General features: G+C 38.3%; 1 protein-coding gene across 1 annotated transcript in view; it reads right to left on the bottom strand.

Moving 5' to 3' along the window:
- Positions 1–17,083, bottom strand: part of ARHGAP26 (Rho GTPase activating protein 26) — a gene marked incomplete at its 3' end in the record, with an annotated part of 427,812 nt that overhangs the window by 169,680 nt on the left and 241,049 nt on the right. Inside the window, exons 13-14 of the mRNA XM_084252634.1 lie at positions 14,714–14,779; positions 10,518–10,592 (exon numbers count right to left, since the gene is read on the bottom strand). Of these exons, the coding sequence (XP_084108760.1) occupies positions 10,518–10,592; positions 14,714–14,779 (141 nt within the window). The remainder of the gene's footprint in view (positions 1–10,517; positions 10,593–14,713; positions 14,780–17,083) is intronic.

Below are 17,083 nucleotides of genomic sequence, written 5' to 3'. Positions count from 1 at the left end.
AAGATATGTCATTTCTGTCACCCAAAAGAGTTCCTCTATTGCTTATAGAGTCAATTCCTTCCCTTAACCTCTATCCCTCATAAACCACTTTCAAATACCTTTAAAATCCATCCATATTATTGCAGGTATAGGTAGTTCAATCCTTTAATGGATATGGCATATCTTTATGGCTATGACACAATTTGTTTATCCATTCACATGCTGATGAACATTTGGGTTGTTTTCAGTTTTTGGCTGTTGTGCATAAAGATGCTATAAATATTTGCATATAAGTCTTTATATGGACTACGTTTTCATCTCTTGGATAAATACCTAGAATGGAACTGGGTAAAAATATGTAGGAGTGGGTCATATGGTAAGTATATTTAACTTTATCAGAGACTGCCAAATTGTTTTCTAAATCAGTTGGGTGATTTTACATTCCCACCAGCAATGTGAGAGCTCTTGTTGCTTCACATTTTCATGATATGATGGTGTGTTTAATTTAGAAACCTCATTTATGCTAGTAAGCATGCAGAAATATCTCATTTTTTAAAATTTGTTTTTCCTTAATGACTAACAAATGCTGGTCATCTTTTCATGAGTTTTTTGGCCACATGTCTATTATTTTCTTTGATGAACTATTTTTAACTCTTTTGCCCATTTTAAGAGCTAGGAGGGCGAGTTCTTTTTACTGAGTTACAAGAGTTATTTTCAATATATTCTGGATATGAATCACTTATCAGATATATGTGTTGAAAATACTGTCGGGCCTCCCCTGGTGGCACATGCTGTAGAGTGCAGAGCTGTGAAGCTGTCCGAATCCTCTGCAGTGCCGGTTCAATACCCGCCGGCCGGCAAGGGTCCCACATGGCGCAACAGACCCCTCCTATCTCGCCGGCTTGTCCCCTCAGCAGTGTATTTCTTCAGTCTGCCTGTTCTGTTCCCCACTCTGTCTCTGGTGAATCCTCTCACCCTCCCGCGCATCTGGGCTATACCCTGGTTCTTGTATAAATCAATACTTAAAAAGAAAAAAAATTACTGTCCCCTGATATGTAGCTTGTTTTTTCTTTTTTCTTAATATATTTTGAAGAGCAGAAGATTTTCATTAGGATGAAGTTCAGGTTATCAGATTTGTCTTCTATGATACCTGATTTTCTAAAAGACAAAGGATTTTTCTATGTTTTCTTCTAGAAATTTTATAGTTTTAGCTCTTAGGTTTAGGAATATGAACCACTTTGAGTTAAATTTTGTTTATAAGAGTTGAATTTCATTTTATCCCCCATAAGGATGTCCAGTTGTACTAGTACCATTCATAAAAGATGGTTTCCCCACTGAATTATTCTGTAAACTTTATCAAAGTTCATCTGACCATACATGTTTGGGTCCTATGTTTGGAGTCTCATCTGTTCCAGTGATTTCTATGTCATTCCTTAGGAATACTATACTGTATCGTTTTCCTGCATTTAAAAGTTTGTTGCATTTTGTTTTCTTTTTCTAAAATTTTCTTGAGCCTTTCACAGTCTCCATCTATATCACCTCTTTTTTTTTTAAAGATTTATTTATGCATAAAAGAACTGGGGTACAGGCCAGAAGTGTGGGAGGTAAGAGGATTCACCAGACACAAAAGTGGGGAGCTGAACAGGAGATGGACTGAAACACACTGCTGAGGGAGAGGCGAGACAGGAGAGGTCTTCTTTGCCATGTGGGTTGCTCCCTGGCCAGCTGGGGATTGAACAAATGCTGCAGAGGCTGTGGATAGCTTCACAGCACTGTGTTTAATTACTTGTGCCACCAGGGAGGTCCTCTATTACCTCTTTGAAGTTTATGTAAGTAAACTATCTTCTATGTAAATAAAACTCATATGGATAATTCTTTCATGATTACATTTAATGATTAACAAGTTGATGGAAAATTTATCAAATTATTTTCTGATTATTAAAATCAAACATCTTAAATATTTTAGTCACTTTCCATATCTTGTGCTTAAGAATTCAGAGTACAGGTGATCTGAGCATAGAGCATTAACACTTAGTATGACTAGCAGATTATACTTTGGAATACTGTTACTATTAATTTGTATGGAATTATTTTTCAGCATTCCTAGACTAAAAATAAACTGCCAAATAGAAATGTCCTACTTTCTGATAGTGGGGGTAAGATCCAAAAATTCTTCCTGTCTCAAGTCCATGTTCTTAGAAGAACCTGCCTAAACATCCCATAAACAAGGATGGAGGAACAGAGAGAGAGATGAGTTACTTTTGTCATCTCCATTTTCTAGGAACTCAGGATTGTGGTTAATAATGACCAGATGGATGAACCCATCCCAACAGTTTACTATCCTGGTCATCACTTGCCTGTTCCCCTTTAAAAATGGAAGTTTGACTGGATCAAGAAGATGTGGTATATATACACAATGGAATATTATTCAGCAATCAAAAAAGATAAATGCATGCCATTCGCAGCAACATGGACGGAGCTAGAAGGAATTATGCTCAGTGAAATAAGCCAGAAGGAAAAAGAAAAATATTGGATGGCTACATTTATAACAGGAATATAGGGAAACCAAATAAGACATCAGTATAAAAAAAATAATAATAACAGTACAAAACACAACAAAGCAAAAACAGACAATTATAAAACAGAGACATACTGCAGGGGAGTAGGATGGAGAGGGATCAGAGGGAGGGAGGGAGGAGCACAGGGGACTGGTGATGGTGCGTGGGTGCCTTGGGGAAGGAAATTCTATGGGGACTCAATCTGAGGGGGTGGGGGGAAGCAAATATTGTCTAAAAAATGTGAAAAATGATAAATCTTAAAATAAAAAAAATCTAAAAAACCAAAACAAAAAAAACCTGGAAGTTCGCTCTCTGCATCTCTCTGCCTTTTTTATGAGGCTACACTCTTCCACGTCTGGGACTTCCTCTCCTTACCAGGCAAGTTTTCATGTCTAGGTTGTCATGAAGAATGTCTACTACTTTATGACTTCTTCAGAAAGAAGTCCTTCATTGCCTTTATTTATGCTGCTCTGTGAATGGGTACGGAGGATGAAGAGCACAATAAAAGGAATACAGACACTCCAGTTCTCAAGGGAGTAAGTAAGAGAGGATAGTTCATGACTGAGATAAGTGGGTAAGGCATGCGACTGTAAATTCATGATTTAAAGCACTGCAATTTAATATTTTCCATGTGTTGTCTGTAGCACTAACCCTGTTTTGAACATTAGTGAAAAAAAAAAAGAAAAAGTTACAGGATAATTGAGGAAAAAATGGCAACACTGAATTTATATTCCTTTACCACCATGGTGCATTACTAATAAACACAAAAATAGGATCAGAAAGTTTCAACAGCACTGGAAATTAAGTTCACAGTCTGGATTCTGCCAGTTACCAGAGGTAGATACCAGATAAAGCTCAGGTGACATCCTGAGGAAAAACCTTTTTGGGGAAAAAGGTGATAGGGGATGTGGCCCTCCTCTCACTCTAAAGCATGGCCCCAAGCCACCCCAGGGAGGGAAGATCCACTGCACCCCCCAGTTCACCCAATGTACATACTGAGGAGCAGCTGCTTTCCGGAGTGGTCAGAGTTGTCCTGAGATTATAACTGAGTCAGTGAAATTGGACAGGGGACAGAAGAGGAGAGATGTCCCTTTCTATCAAGGAAAGTGAATTCAGAAGGGGGAAAGTCCTAGAAGAAACATGACATTGACAAGGAAAGAGGCACAATACACCTCAGACCAATCAGCAGGAAATGCCACATTTCCTAGAACCACAATCAAATAGTAGAATCAGGAGAAGCTATTCAGGATTATAGGGCCATACAAAATTAAAGATTAAGAAATGTGGGCCTCCCTGGTGGTGCAAGGGGTTAAGCATAGCACTGTGAAATTATCTGCAGCCTCTGCAGCACAAGTTCCATCCCCAGTTGGCCAGGGAGCTAACCCACATGGCAAAGCAGACCTCTCCTGTCTTCCTCCATGCTCCCCTCAGCAATGTATTTCAGTCTGTCTGTACTGCTCCCCACTGTCTCTGGTGAATCTTCTCCCTCCCTGCACCTCTGGCCTGTACCCCAGTTTTTGTATGCATAAATAAATCTTTAAAAAAAGATTTAAAATTGCCAGGAAATTGGATGGAATCATGTACAACCGTCCTCCAATTTGAAGTAAGAGGATGATTCTAATAAGATTCAGAAAAAGAGTAGCAATAGAAGGTGATGCTATCAATAGTGAGTTTAGTAGTATACATTCAGAAACTTCTCTGTGTTCAGGTTTTATTAAATGGAAGATAAAAAGTTGATAAAATATTTGTGGCAAAAAATACAGAGACCAAGATATTATTAAAAAATTTTCAGAAAGCACCTGTTCTATACTATCAGTAAAATTTAGAAAAGTATGGAAGGTGTGAAATAAGACATCAAAGTAAAAAAAAATACTGAAATAATAAAGCTGATAATGGAAAGGTAGAAATCAAAAAAGACACTGAACGTTCAATAATAAAATTAAACTTTGCATTAAATAAACAAAAACAAAAAAGCAACCCAAAAGAAATTTAGATGAAAGACATGAATATGGTTACAAGTTGACAATTTTGCTAGATTGCAGGCAGAAGAAAAGCAAACATTAAAAAGGTGAAAAATGAAGATAATGTAATTTCTAAGACTGGGAACTATAGAACAACAACATTTTTCCTTAGAAAAAAGTGTAAAAGCTCCATCAGGGCCCGATATATATAAAAGAATGACTAGATGGTAACATTTAAAAGGTGATAAAAGGGAAATTTTTTTATTATATGATTATTGGTAAACTAGAGTAGTAGTTGAGGAAAAAAGAGAGGTAGTTTCCATTTTGAATGTATATATTCCAAGTGAAATTTAAGTTAAAAAGTTTTTGTAATATTGGAATGGGGAATGTCTCTAAAGGCGGAATCCACCTAGAAAAAAAAATAACTTCATAAAATATTGAACTTCCTAAATGTTTGAAAGTATTAGTAAGACAAAACAGAAACAAAAGAAGTGTGAAGTTCAAGATATATGATAATTTGGAAAAAATACTGGTAACATAACATCCATATGTAAAAATGTCTTACAATCAAAAGAGGAACACACTGATAGAAAAATAGGCTAAGAAAACTATCCATGCAGAATTACAGAAATGCAAAGTTAAATAAAAAGGATTTATAATTTATATGCAAAAAAGAAATACAGGATGTAAGGTACAGGACACTCCTCTCATAATTTTCAGACAGCAAATTTGAGAATAACTATGGAAACATGTGCATACACTGACCTAGCACTTCAACACCTTAATTTTTTTTATCTTGAAATAAGCCTTAAGGAGATAATTAAATATGCATTAAAAAATTTAAAAAATAAGAAAAGCTAACATTTATTGACTATCGCAGAGGATTTGGACTGAGCAAGTCACATGAGTCTTTTCATTTAATCCTCACATTATTAAAGAGGCAGGAACTATCATTATAGAGCATGAGAAAGAAGACTAGAGGGTTTTAATAATTTGTGTCAGGTCAAATGAGTAAACAGTGAAACTGTAATTTGTCTCACTCCAAAAAGCATGCTGTCAACCTCTGCAGTTCTATGGCTATTGGAATGTTCACCAGAGTGCTTTCTTGAATGATGTGTCAAGCAAGAGCACAGTACTTTCTTACACGACACTTGACCAAAACAACACCCCAGAAGAACTTCAGTAACATCAGAAAACAGACAGTCCGCACTGTTACATGCAAAAAGTCTATTAAAAAGCAACATCTATTCACAGTGCGATTCTAACTTTGCAAATAGTATCTATTATGTTATAGAATATTATATTTAAAAGGCTCTATTAATATGAAAAATTAACGACAGATTATCTCTAATTGGTCTAACTTTTATTTTCTTCTAATTTTTGTATTTCTCTGAATTTGCTGCAATGACTACTCATAATTTTAATCAGAAAAATAATTATTTAAAATAGAGAGATACAGGAAGAAATTGATTTATATACAAAAAAATAAGGTTGAGCTAAAATTTGGAAATATTTATCTTCACTTAACAGTCAAGAGGTGGGGGCCTCCCCGGTGGCGCAGCGGTTGAGCGCTGGGTTGCGAAGCTGCCGGCGGCCTCTGCGGCGCCGGTTCGATCCCCGGCTGCTCCCCGGCCACCGGAGGAGGGTCCCACATGGTACGCAGACCTCTCCTGCCGCCCGCTGCTCCCCTCAGCAGAGTACTTCGTTCCTTCTGCCTGCTCTGCTCCCCGCTCTGGCTCTGGTGAATTCTCTCACCCTCCCGTGCTTCTGACTGTACCCAGTGCATGTATAAACAAAAACAAACAAATAAAGAAAGAAAACATGCCTCTATATATATATAAAAAATAAATAAATAAATAAATAAAAAACAGTGAAGGGGAGGGAAAAAACAAACCATACAGACATGAAGATACTCTATTTCTAGGAATATACACGTCTGTCTACCCGGGGTCCTTTTACTCTTCAGAGACTAATGATTACTGTTACTGGGAGGAAGGGATCAAGGACAGATCTTGTTCTGACACTAGCACTAGACCAAACTGCATTTTCTGTGAGAAATCCTGGTGAATGTTCTTAAGAAATTCAAATCAGTAAAAAGAAACTCTTTTCAAAGCAGTGGTTCTTATTTTCTTCTTCCAATCTTAGCCTCCCACGGCATTAAGGGCACAGAAATAAAGTGATCAAAGGAAGTCTCTGGTTTTACTTCATCCTAACCTATATTGTCAATAATGAAAATGCACTATTCCACTTTTTTTTTCATCTTTTGTTTTCTTTTTATTTTATATATTTCTTACTTATTCTTCATTTTTGCACAATGTATGCATTTTCATCTTGGTTATAGTCCCCATACAATTCCCACCACCCTTGTTTTGATCCAACTCCCTTTTCTCTCCCCTATAGTGTGTCCCTGGTTTATAGTTGCTTGTTGATTTTGATTTTTACTTTTGAGAGCCTCTGAGAAACCAATCCTTTCATAGTGCCTAGCACATGCGAGGGTATGCCATGAATATATAATAAAGGATTAGTGAATGGCTGGTTCACACTCAGCCCAGCTATCTCAGAGAGATGTCTGAAGTACGGGAATCATGCTTATTTTACTCCTGTCTGTCCCAGTTTAGTACCAGTACTAAGTATTGATGAAGATGAAAACATGTTAGCCAAAGGGAAGGGAGATGGAGCTCCTCCTTTAGGTCTGGATTCTTCTTAGTTAATGGGCGATCCCTCAATTCAAAGATCCAAACTGTTTAACTAAGTAATGGTGAGATTTATGGATACCATTCTCAACTCTCAACTACCTCTGTTCCTCGGGCCACTCTCGCTCTGACTGAACCTCAATCTGGATCCCTGTCTATCCATAAAATCCCGCCACTACCTTTTAACTTTCCGCTGCTAGTTATTAGTATCCACTAACTGAAATTTCTTAGATGATCATGATTCTTTTCTCTATCCTTCATAAAACTAAAGAAGAGAAAAGGATTCATATCTTGATCAACAGCCACTAAGAGAAGTGATATAAACAAGATCCTTTCATACCACTCTGCTTAGCACTACTCAGTTAAAGTGGTTCTTTTTTAGATTAGCAAACCAGTCATGTTTCTTTTCATTAGTGTCACCTTACATAATAACCTGTTGTCTTTGAAATCTCTCTGCCTTCATATTCAGTTGGTTACAAAGTCCTGTTGATTCTCTCTCTCCAATTATTTTAAGCCAGTCCTTTTTTCCTGACCTCGGAGCAGCTATTTGGTTCATGCCTTAATGGGTTGTGTTCTGCCCTAATCTACTGCAACTGTCTTCTCCCTTCTGGTCTTTCATGATCAAATATATTGATCATGCTGCCAGCATTATCATCCTAAAACCTGAATCGGATCTAGTTACATCTACGTTGGATGTACTTTTTTATGCACCCAGCAGCCATTATTTCTGGAAAGCACTCCTCTATCATTCTGTTAATCCTGCTCAGGTTATCAAGTTCAATGGACTAAGACCCTCCCCAACCCGTCCCTCCACAGTTGTCCCCCCATCACTAGATAGAGAAACAGGATCTAAGCCTTCCAGATTCATCTGCTCTAGGTCATGTGACTAGACTGAGCTTGAGAAATAAATCATGTGAATGGTCAAAATGACCAATTAAAGTCCTCTCTGAGACTGTCTGCTTAAACTATCAGAAAGACATTCTCCTCTCAGTAATGCAAGCCCCGAGGGCTTCTGAGGCCAGGCTATTTGGGACATTCCCACAGAGAACACAGCAGTACCAAGACAAGTAGAGGCATGGATAATAAGTCAGAAGAAAGGAAAGGAAAGGCTCTAGCAAACAGGAGTTGGTAGACTCTGCCATGTTTCTGCCATCTTGAACTTACCAGTAATGTGAGCAAATAAGTGCCTTTTAGCTTTCCCCTAAACTCTTCTTAATTGTCTTCTGAACATTGTATGCAAAAGAGTCCTAAGACATATGGTACCAGTACTTTAGAAACTTTTAATAGTGTTTTGCTTCCTATAGAAACAAAACAAAACAAAACAAAACAAAAACTTCTTAGCATAGTATACAAGTTTCTCAATAAAAGGGGTCATGCTAGCTTTTTGGTTTTAACTCTCCTGTCCCAGTCTCAAAACCTCTGAAATACTGAAATAATAATTAAAATAATCATACCCTATGCTATAGTTACCACAGACCATAATTTCTATACTCCATGCCATTTCTAGGACTATTGCCTGAATCTGAATTCTTCTTTTCTCATCTTCACAATTCAATTGTCCAGAGCCAGCTCATGTTGGCCACCTGTACTGTATGCTACATTACAGATATCATATGTGTGTTTCTTTTCCCCTATCAGGACATTTTGCAGACAAGGACTGATTGTTTCCAAAGTTCCATATCCAGCACCAGATAATTTGTTTCAGAAAGCAGATGTTTCACAAATGTTTGTAGCTCTTATTATAAATGAAAAACTGAGGTTCAATATCTGTTAGACTTAATTCTCCCTTACACTAGAATTTTTCAAAAATTAACCATATGACCAATCACCCAGCATTTACATTTATTCCACTAAAATAAATGAATGTTCATTAAAGACCTGTACATAAATATTTAAAGAAGCTTTATTAATAAATTCCTTGAACTGGAAACAATCCAGATGTCCTTCAACAGGTGAATGGTTAAAGAGTTGTACATCTATATAATGGAGTACTACTCAGCAATGAAAAGGAACAAACAATATACACAACTTGAATAAATCTCAAGGAATTATGCTGACTGTAAAAAACCAATTCTAAAAGGTTAATATTATATAATTCCATTAATACAGCAATCTTGATATGATAAAATTATAGAAGTGGAGAAGAGATTAGTGATAGAGGATGAGGTGAGAGAAGGCAGATGGATATTGCCATAAAAGGATGTCCAGAAATCTTTAAAATTCTTCTGCAGGTTGGTTGTCATACTTCATTATAGTTTAGCAAGATATTGCCAATGGAGGAAAATGGGTAAAGTATACACAGGATCTTTTGGTATTATTTCTTACAATTGCATGTGAATCTACAATTACCTATTTTTTTTTTTGCATTTTGAGCAAATTTATTGTATTAATATATTGTTGGGATAAAATCTTTAATATAGCAAAGTAAGTTTAATTTAAAAATCTCAAATATGAACCAAAAAACAAATCCTCTACATAACAGCATCTCAAACTAATAGTTTCAGACAAAAGAAATCACTATGTCTAGTAATACAATAGAGCCCTGTCCAAAACACTGAATGGGGACCCCAAGTGATAGTCCATCTCTACAAGTGCTTCCATAGGGATAAATAACAGTCACTGCTCTCTGAAATCTGATCTGTTTGCCATTTAGATCCATGTGACTCACTGAGGCTGGCTGTAATCATACCTAAAAATATAGAAAACCTGCAACCTAAGTGATTTGGGCTCATGAGTTCTTGATTCAAATACAGCACATTTGAAGACAGGGGTTTTATATTAATGTCAGCCAGCTGCAAAGTTCTGCTGCTCCAATGACAGAGAACAGGTTGCTCTCTAGTAGAAGCAAAGAGGATCAGAATGATCTGCTTATATACATTCTATCTGGGAGTCACATGACACCTTCTCAGTCACAGGAAATGAGCTATGAAGCACTCTGTGGGCTCGAAGGATGCCCTTCTTTAGGCATTGGGTGTGCCCACTAAATACCTGTCTCCTAAGAAGGCAGAGGGAGTCATGAGTTATTAAAGACAGAGTAGGGTGTGGTAGTCACATGAGCAACCCAGCGCCACTTACACTGGCATCGGCTGAGTCCACAAACTGAAAGGTGTGGTATCTTGGACCTGCCATTTTTTGTTTTGTCTGGTACTGCTTGGTACCTCTTTCCATAAAGCCTGACATCAGGACAATTAGTAAATGGGATAGTGGATTTCTGGGAGTTACCTCAACACCCCCTAATTCATAGGAGGCTGACAATATTCACAGGCCTGGTGACTTTTCACAGTAATCCCCCAGGCCCTGCCTGGCCGAGCCACTGGAGCACTCACCCATCAGAACACTCAGCAGCTTCTGCACTCTGGAATTGACCCCCACAATTCGGTAGAGCCCTTGTTCATTGATCCCTGAGAAGAGAAACAGTGATGATTTAATTAGAGGCACGTCAGAACAAAAGTCAAGTCAACCCAGCCAAGTGCACTTTTTTTTCATTTTCTCAGTTCTTCTAAAAGCCGCTCTAATTAAAGTCCTCTGTCACTCAGTTCTGCTCTTAGCAAAGGAGTGGGATTTGGTACAGCTGTCTAGGATTTCACGGGTGTGCTGCACACTTCAGCCCTCATGTTAGCTCAGTCATCAGAGGAAAAAGAAACCTTCCTCTCCTCTTGCCAAAGGCAGCATCTGTAGAGTTTTGAAAGATGCAAAATATATGTTTTTCAGATGTCTTATTTAACCAGTTTTTTAAACTTAAAACACCAAAATTGACATGTTAAAAATGCATTACTACAGAAAAGAATAATTTACAATCTATTTTCACACATGGAATGAAAATACTGAGGTACAAGGAGGTTTTTAGTTTTAGAGAATGTTAGCCAATTACAAAATCCTCTCACTTATACTGCAATATTCTTTATAAAGAAAAAGGATCTCCTTAATTCAAAACAAGGAAAGTGGACTAAAAGGGGTCTATCCCCAAACACCTAAACAAAGAACCAAACACTAGCCTGCCTCAGTACTCTTTGCTCATTTATGAGAAAGGATGAAATCAACCACTGTACAATTTACAAAAGGGGACAGGTAGACCAAGCAACATGAAAAGACCTTGTTCTTTTTTGTTAGTTCTCAACCATCACATCTGACACCTCTCAACTAAATGGTCTCTAGCTTACTATCCTATTTCCCTAAGGTATATTCTCCAACCAACGTTGGAGAACGTTTCAAGTGTCAGTTCAAATCAACTCTTTTCTTAAAATCTTCCAAAGGGTTTCCCACTGCATTTTGACCACAATCAAAACTGATCGTGATCACCTTCACTCTGTGCCAGCCACTCTGGCCTTACTGTTACTCCAAGAGATCAAGCTCAAAGCTTTGGCACTGTTATTTCCTCTACCTGGGAAGACACTTGTCTCCAGAACATTAAGTTCTCAGCTTCAATTTACCTCTTCAATCTAAGGCATCTCACTCCCACCACAACTGGCTGGTCCCTTACCCTGTTTTCTTTTTCTTGAGAGCAGTTACCAACGTCTAAAATTATCTTCCTTATTTGGTTTCTTGTTTGTCTTTTTCTCTATAACTGTAATATTAAGTCCATTATATCACTGCATTCCTGCAATCCCAGTACATTCTGTTTAACCACTGACTGTATCTCCAGCATCAATATATATGATGCAAGAGAGAAATGAATAAAATATTGTGTTACACTCCATCTGGGCCATTACTTTGGAAGAAATTAGGGGAAAGGCTTATTCTGGAATTATTTCATAGAAGTAAAAGGAATTGGCCTGGAATGATAGGATTTTATAGATGAAAAGGATCTGTCAAAGCATGGACATTGTCCTGCATGGTTCATGCACTGGAGGTCCCTGCGCAAAATCTAAGGGCTGGGGCTCAAATTACTCAATATCAAAAGCATTATTTGATAAAGTGGCAACAGGAAGGGCTAGTCTTTTTTCAAGTGTCTCTACTGCTTTTGTCTTGTGCTTTCCTGGGACTTGACACAAGTCCAGATTATTAACAAACCCCAGAGTATGGGAGGGCTGCTCACCACAAATAGAGGTGTACATACATGCAATGCAATAGGGTAATAGCCATTTCCTTCAAGTATTAATGCCAAAATGGTATTTCACTCACACTGTTCTTATTTCCTCTTTGTGCTAAAAGAAAACTTACTTAGAAGTTGAAACATATCATTGCTACCCTCCTTTTACAGGGGGTAGGGGACAAGGAGACAGAAGCTAAGAGACCCAACCAATATGGTGTCCCTTGTCTTCCTCTGCTACTTGTTGCATATATTTTCTGGTTTTAGATCACAAAAAGGTTTCCTTCTAGCTACTGGTCTGCATTTACCACACAGAATCTGTAAGATTTTTTTTTTTAAGATTTATTTTATTTATACAATAGCTGGGATACAGACTAGAGGCACCAGAGGGTGAGAGGATTCACCAGAGACAGAGGGGGGAACAGAACAGGCAGACTGAAGTACACTGCTGAGGGGAGCAGTGGGCAAGACAGGAGAGGTCTGCCAAGCCATGTGGGTATCTCCCTGGCCAGCCAGGAATCGAACCCACACTACAGAGGCTGTGGATAGCTTCACAGCGCTGTGCTCAACCCTCTGCACCACTGGGGAGGCCTTGTAAGATTTTAAATGATTAGATTTCCCTCTTGCTTTCAGCTACTGAAAACTGAGATATACAAGTGGCCCCCTTCAGGCAAGAATATGACTTCCTAGGGATGGGCTTGCTGGGTAGGAGGGAGGGGATACGGGGAGGGGGGGGGTTTTATTTGTGGCCTAATTTTTAAGCCTGTATCTTTGTTATTCCTTATTTTTCATTCTTTAAAATGAAAAGTAAATCAAAATATCTGTTGAAAATTTACCTTAGTAATATATATTTTTTAAAATTTAGAAAACTGCAGTTAAGGCAAATAAATAAGGCAAAGAAGACAGTGCAAAATAGCAGACACTGACAACATAATGATACCTGTGCAGATGTGGCTTTCCATTCACTCCACCAGCCCCAGAACGGGTTCATACTAGACAGGCTGATTTATAATTTGCATGTTTCACTAAATGTAGACAATAGAAACCCTGGAAGTCAACAAATGTATTTTCACTGCACTTTTAGTGATTCCTACTTTTTTTTTTTTTTTTTTTTACTACATGGCTGTATCACTGCTGATTTAACCAATTTTTTGAGACATTTGGTCAGATTCTGCTTTTTCACCTAACACCACCCTTGTGTAAACATCCTTAGGGCTCAGCCTGGCCCATGTCCTTATTTCCTCCAGATCAATTCCCAGAAATCTTACCTACTTCAACTTTATATCTCTGGCTATATCTTACATATCTTTGCAAGCTGCTTTAACTCTTTATTAAAGCAAGGTAGTGGAAATTTGCCATCATTTAAGAAATGTTAGCATATATTAAAATAATTACCTTGGGAAGAATCTTTTTTTGACTGGCTACATAGAAGTAGAGGCTCATAAGATTAGTTTTGTTTTCCTTCTCTACTCAAATGCTTTATAACCTTAATAAAGGTGTTTATACTTCTCAGTAGGTAAGAGCTATGGATCCTGCTTTAAAAGAAAACCTCTTTCCAACAAATAAAAGGAGCTGGTGGGTTGTAAGGCTGTAGAATAAATAAGATTCTATTTATTGACTTGACAAAAGTTCAAATCAAATCCAGTGGAAGGATAGTTATTAGCTATTCTCAGGGGAACAATAGACCAGTGCATTCAAAGCTCCAAGCTCCAGAACAAAGGCATCTCCTTTGTAACAATCTCTTCTGGGGGATGAAGACCATGAGCTTTCCTGATCTCAAAGTCCTGCTCAAAAACCTGTGGAAGGCCAACATGCTTTAGGCAGAGTTTGCCCACAGCACCACTGCAGACCCCTTCTCCCTACCCAGATGTTCCCCAGGGACTACAGCCCAAGGGCAGGATTCTTAACATGGGGCATACAGACCCCCCATGAAGTTCACTAGAGAATTCAGGTTATCTATGAATTCAGACAGGAAAATTAATACATCTTTATTTTTTTACTAACCTGTAACTAAACTTAAGCACTCCTGTCCATTATGATGTAACAAATCAGTGATACTAGCAGTATCTACAACCTGGTCAGCAATCACTGATATTTCCAAGAAACTTTATAATTACTTACAGACATCATGAAATATCCCTATTTCAGGTCTATGCTAGCAGTCAGACCCAGCATTCTAATCTGTTAAAGTGTTAACAAAAAATATATAATATTATATCACATTATATTTTTAAAATTTTTAATGGAAATTTTAGTAACTGGATTCCTTACATCCTATGTATCTGATATGTATGAATTTAACACATTCTTTGATCAATCAAAAAGGCGAATGACGCCATGATTGCTGAAAGCCTCTGCTGCAAAAACACACTGACATGGCACTTGGGGAGTTAATGAGTCACTTAAAATCGGGAAACAGCAGGTAACAGGTCTGACGCCTCACCAGATGCATGACCTTCACTGAGAACAATGCCATCTGTTGAACTACTTTACCTCTGGTTTCCACAGCGTGGATGCATTTCCTGATTATGCTGAAGCCAATGCTGTCCAACTGTGCAGCTGAAAGAGGAAGAGAAGGGCAGTCAAGTTGCTGGTTGTGCAAATCAACCTCAAACAAGGCTTGTCCAACTAGCATGCATCAGGCCCATGGGGTGGCCACATATGCTTTTAATTTTCCTCACCAATGGTACAGAAGTGCCAAAAAAGTTATCTGGCATTCATCGATTATTATTATTTTTTTAAGGATTTATATATTTATGCATACAAGAACTGGGGTACAGACCAGAGGTGTGGGGGGTGAAAGGATTCACCAGAGATCGAAAGCTTACCATATTCCAGGTACAATTAGAACTGCTGTGCATATATTAACTCATTTAATTTTCATAGTAAGAATTACTCTCCTAGGATAATCTACCCAATTATTCTCAATTGATAGCTGAGAAAAACAACACAGAGTACAGCACTTTATCAAAGGAATCTCAGTGATCTTTTAAATTGTTTTTGTTATTTCAGAAGCTGTAGAACCAAATACTTCACTTGCTGGTATCCTTCAAAAAGCATAAATGAACTGTTCAATAAATGTTGGGAAAGCATTTTATAAGATTATAATTAATTGCATTATTTGATTATAGATTAATTGCATTAATGGATGCAAGCCCACTAGGCTGATACCATCATTATCATTATATTGCATATAAAGAGAGATTTACAACACTAAACATCTTTTTTAAAGATTTATTTATTTATGCATACAAGAACTGAGTATGGATAGGCCAACGGTGTGGGGGAGTGAGAGGATTTACCAGAGACAGAGCGGGGAACAGAACAGGCAGATCTACTGAAATACACTGCTGAGCAGAGCAGCAGGTGAGACAGGAGAGGTCTGCGGGCCATGTGGGACCTTCGCCGGCCAGCCAGGGATGGAACAGGCACTGCTGAGGCTGCGGGCAGCTTCGCAGCCCAGCGCTCAACCACTGTGCCACCAGGAGGCCCAAAGATGAACCCATTCTTAAAGATTACCACACACACCGGATTACCAGTATGGGTATGACTTTTTGTAGGTTTCCTGCCTTGTTGTCAGGAAACTTGTGGGGTTCTGGGCTGTGGGAGAAGTTGCTACTGCTGATTATTTATTCTTTGACACTAGTGGGTTTAGGAGTAGGTGGAAAACTCCATCCCTGCCTCTTGCCTTATCATATGAAGGGTGACTCTATAGCCTTGGTGCTCCTCTTTGAGTAGCTTATTAGTTGTTTGCTGTTTTAATTTTTCTCTGAGTCACTTTTTCTTTCTGTATTTTTCTTTTTGTCAAGTCACCTGAGCAAGATTTTAATTTTCTAACTTAGGGTCATATTTAGGGCAGTTTTCTGGATTGACTCTGGAGTGAGTCTCTCACTCTCCCGTGCTTCTGACTGTACCCAGTGCTTGTATAAATAAATAAATAAATCTTTAAAAAAAAAAGAATGGGTTCATCCTTGACCTCCTGAAGTGTGTGTGGTAATCTTTAAAAATGGGTTCATCTTTGACCTCCTGAGGACATCAGGAAAAACTAAAGTTCAGAGTGCAGCAGGGAATGGCATAAAGTAGGAAGGTGAGAATTCAGAAATAATTTGGCATCCTCCCAGAACATGCAATGAAATTGTAAAATATGAGAAATAAGCAGAACTTGAATTTATCTTGGATCTAATCCAAAGAGAAACTTACTCTAATTCTTGATTATATGGATCAACTTAGATCCAATGAAGATAAAAGTCCTTTAAAACAAAGTCACTGAGAAGTCCCCAAATCAAACTAACAGGGAACACTAATTTCCCTAAAGGAAAGAGCTCTTGTTCTTACATGAATACTTATTGATAGTGGTATCTATTATAAACACAGTCAGGCTCTAGAATAGTAAGCAGAGCAGCAGAAAAGGGGGAAAGCAATGTTTTTCTCCCTGATGATGACCTGCTATGCAAACCACTACTTTTCTTTTTTTCCCCCAAAGGTTTTATCCATTTATGCATACAAGAATTGGGGGGCACAGGCCAGAGGTGTAGGGGGTGAGAGGATTCACCAGAGACAGAGTGGGGAATAGAACAGGCAGACTGACTGAAATACATGGCTGAGGGGAGCAGCAGGCGAACCACGAGAGGTCTTCTGTGCCATGTGGGTAGCTCCCTGGCCAGGGATAGTATACATGCTGCAGTGGCTGTGGATAGCCTCATAGGTTGCGTCTTAACCCCTTGAGCCACCAGGAAGGCCCTACTTTTATTTTCTTAATGCTGTAAGGAGTCTCCTGACTCAATCCCTTGAGTTTCTAGTAAAAACCAAGCACTTACTCCAAAATTGTGTTATATCGAGCCTTATGAGCAGAAGTTGCAAGAC

Source organism: Talpa europaea, assembly GCF_964194135.1.
Source record: "Talpa europaea genome assembly, chromosome: 13".
Taxonomy (NCBI): Eukaryota; Metazoa; Chordata; class Mammalia; order Eulipotyphla; family Talpidae; genus Talpa; species Talpa europaea.
Note: the sequence above shows the minus strand (reverse complement) of the source record. Positions and strands in the feature narration are given on the sequence as shown.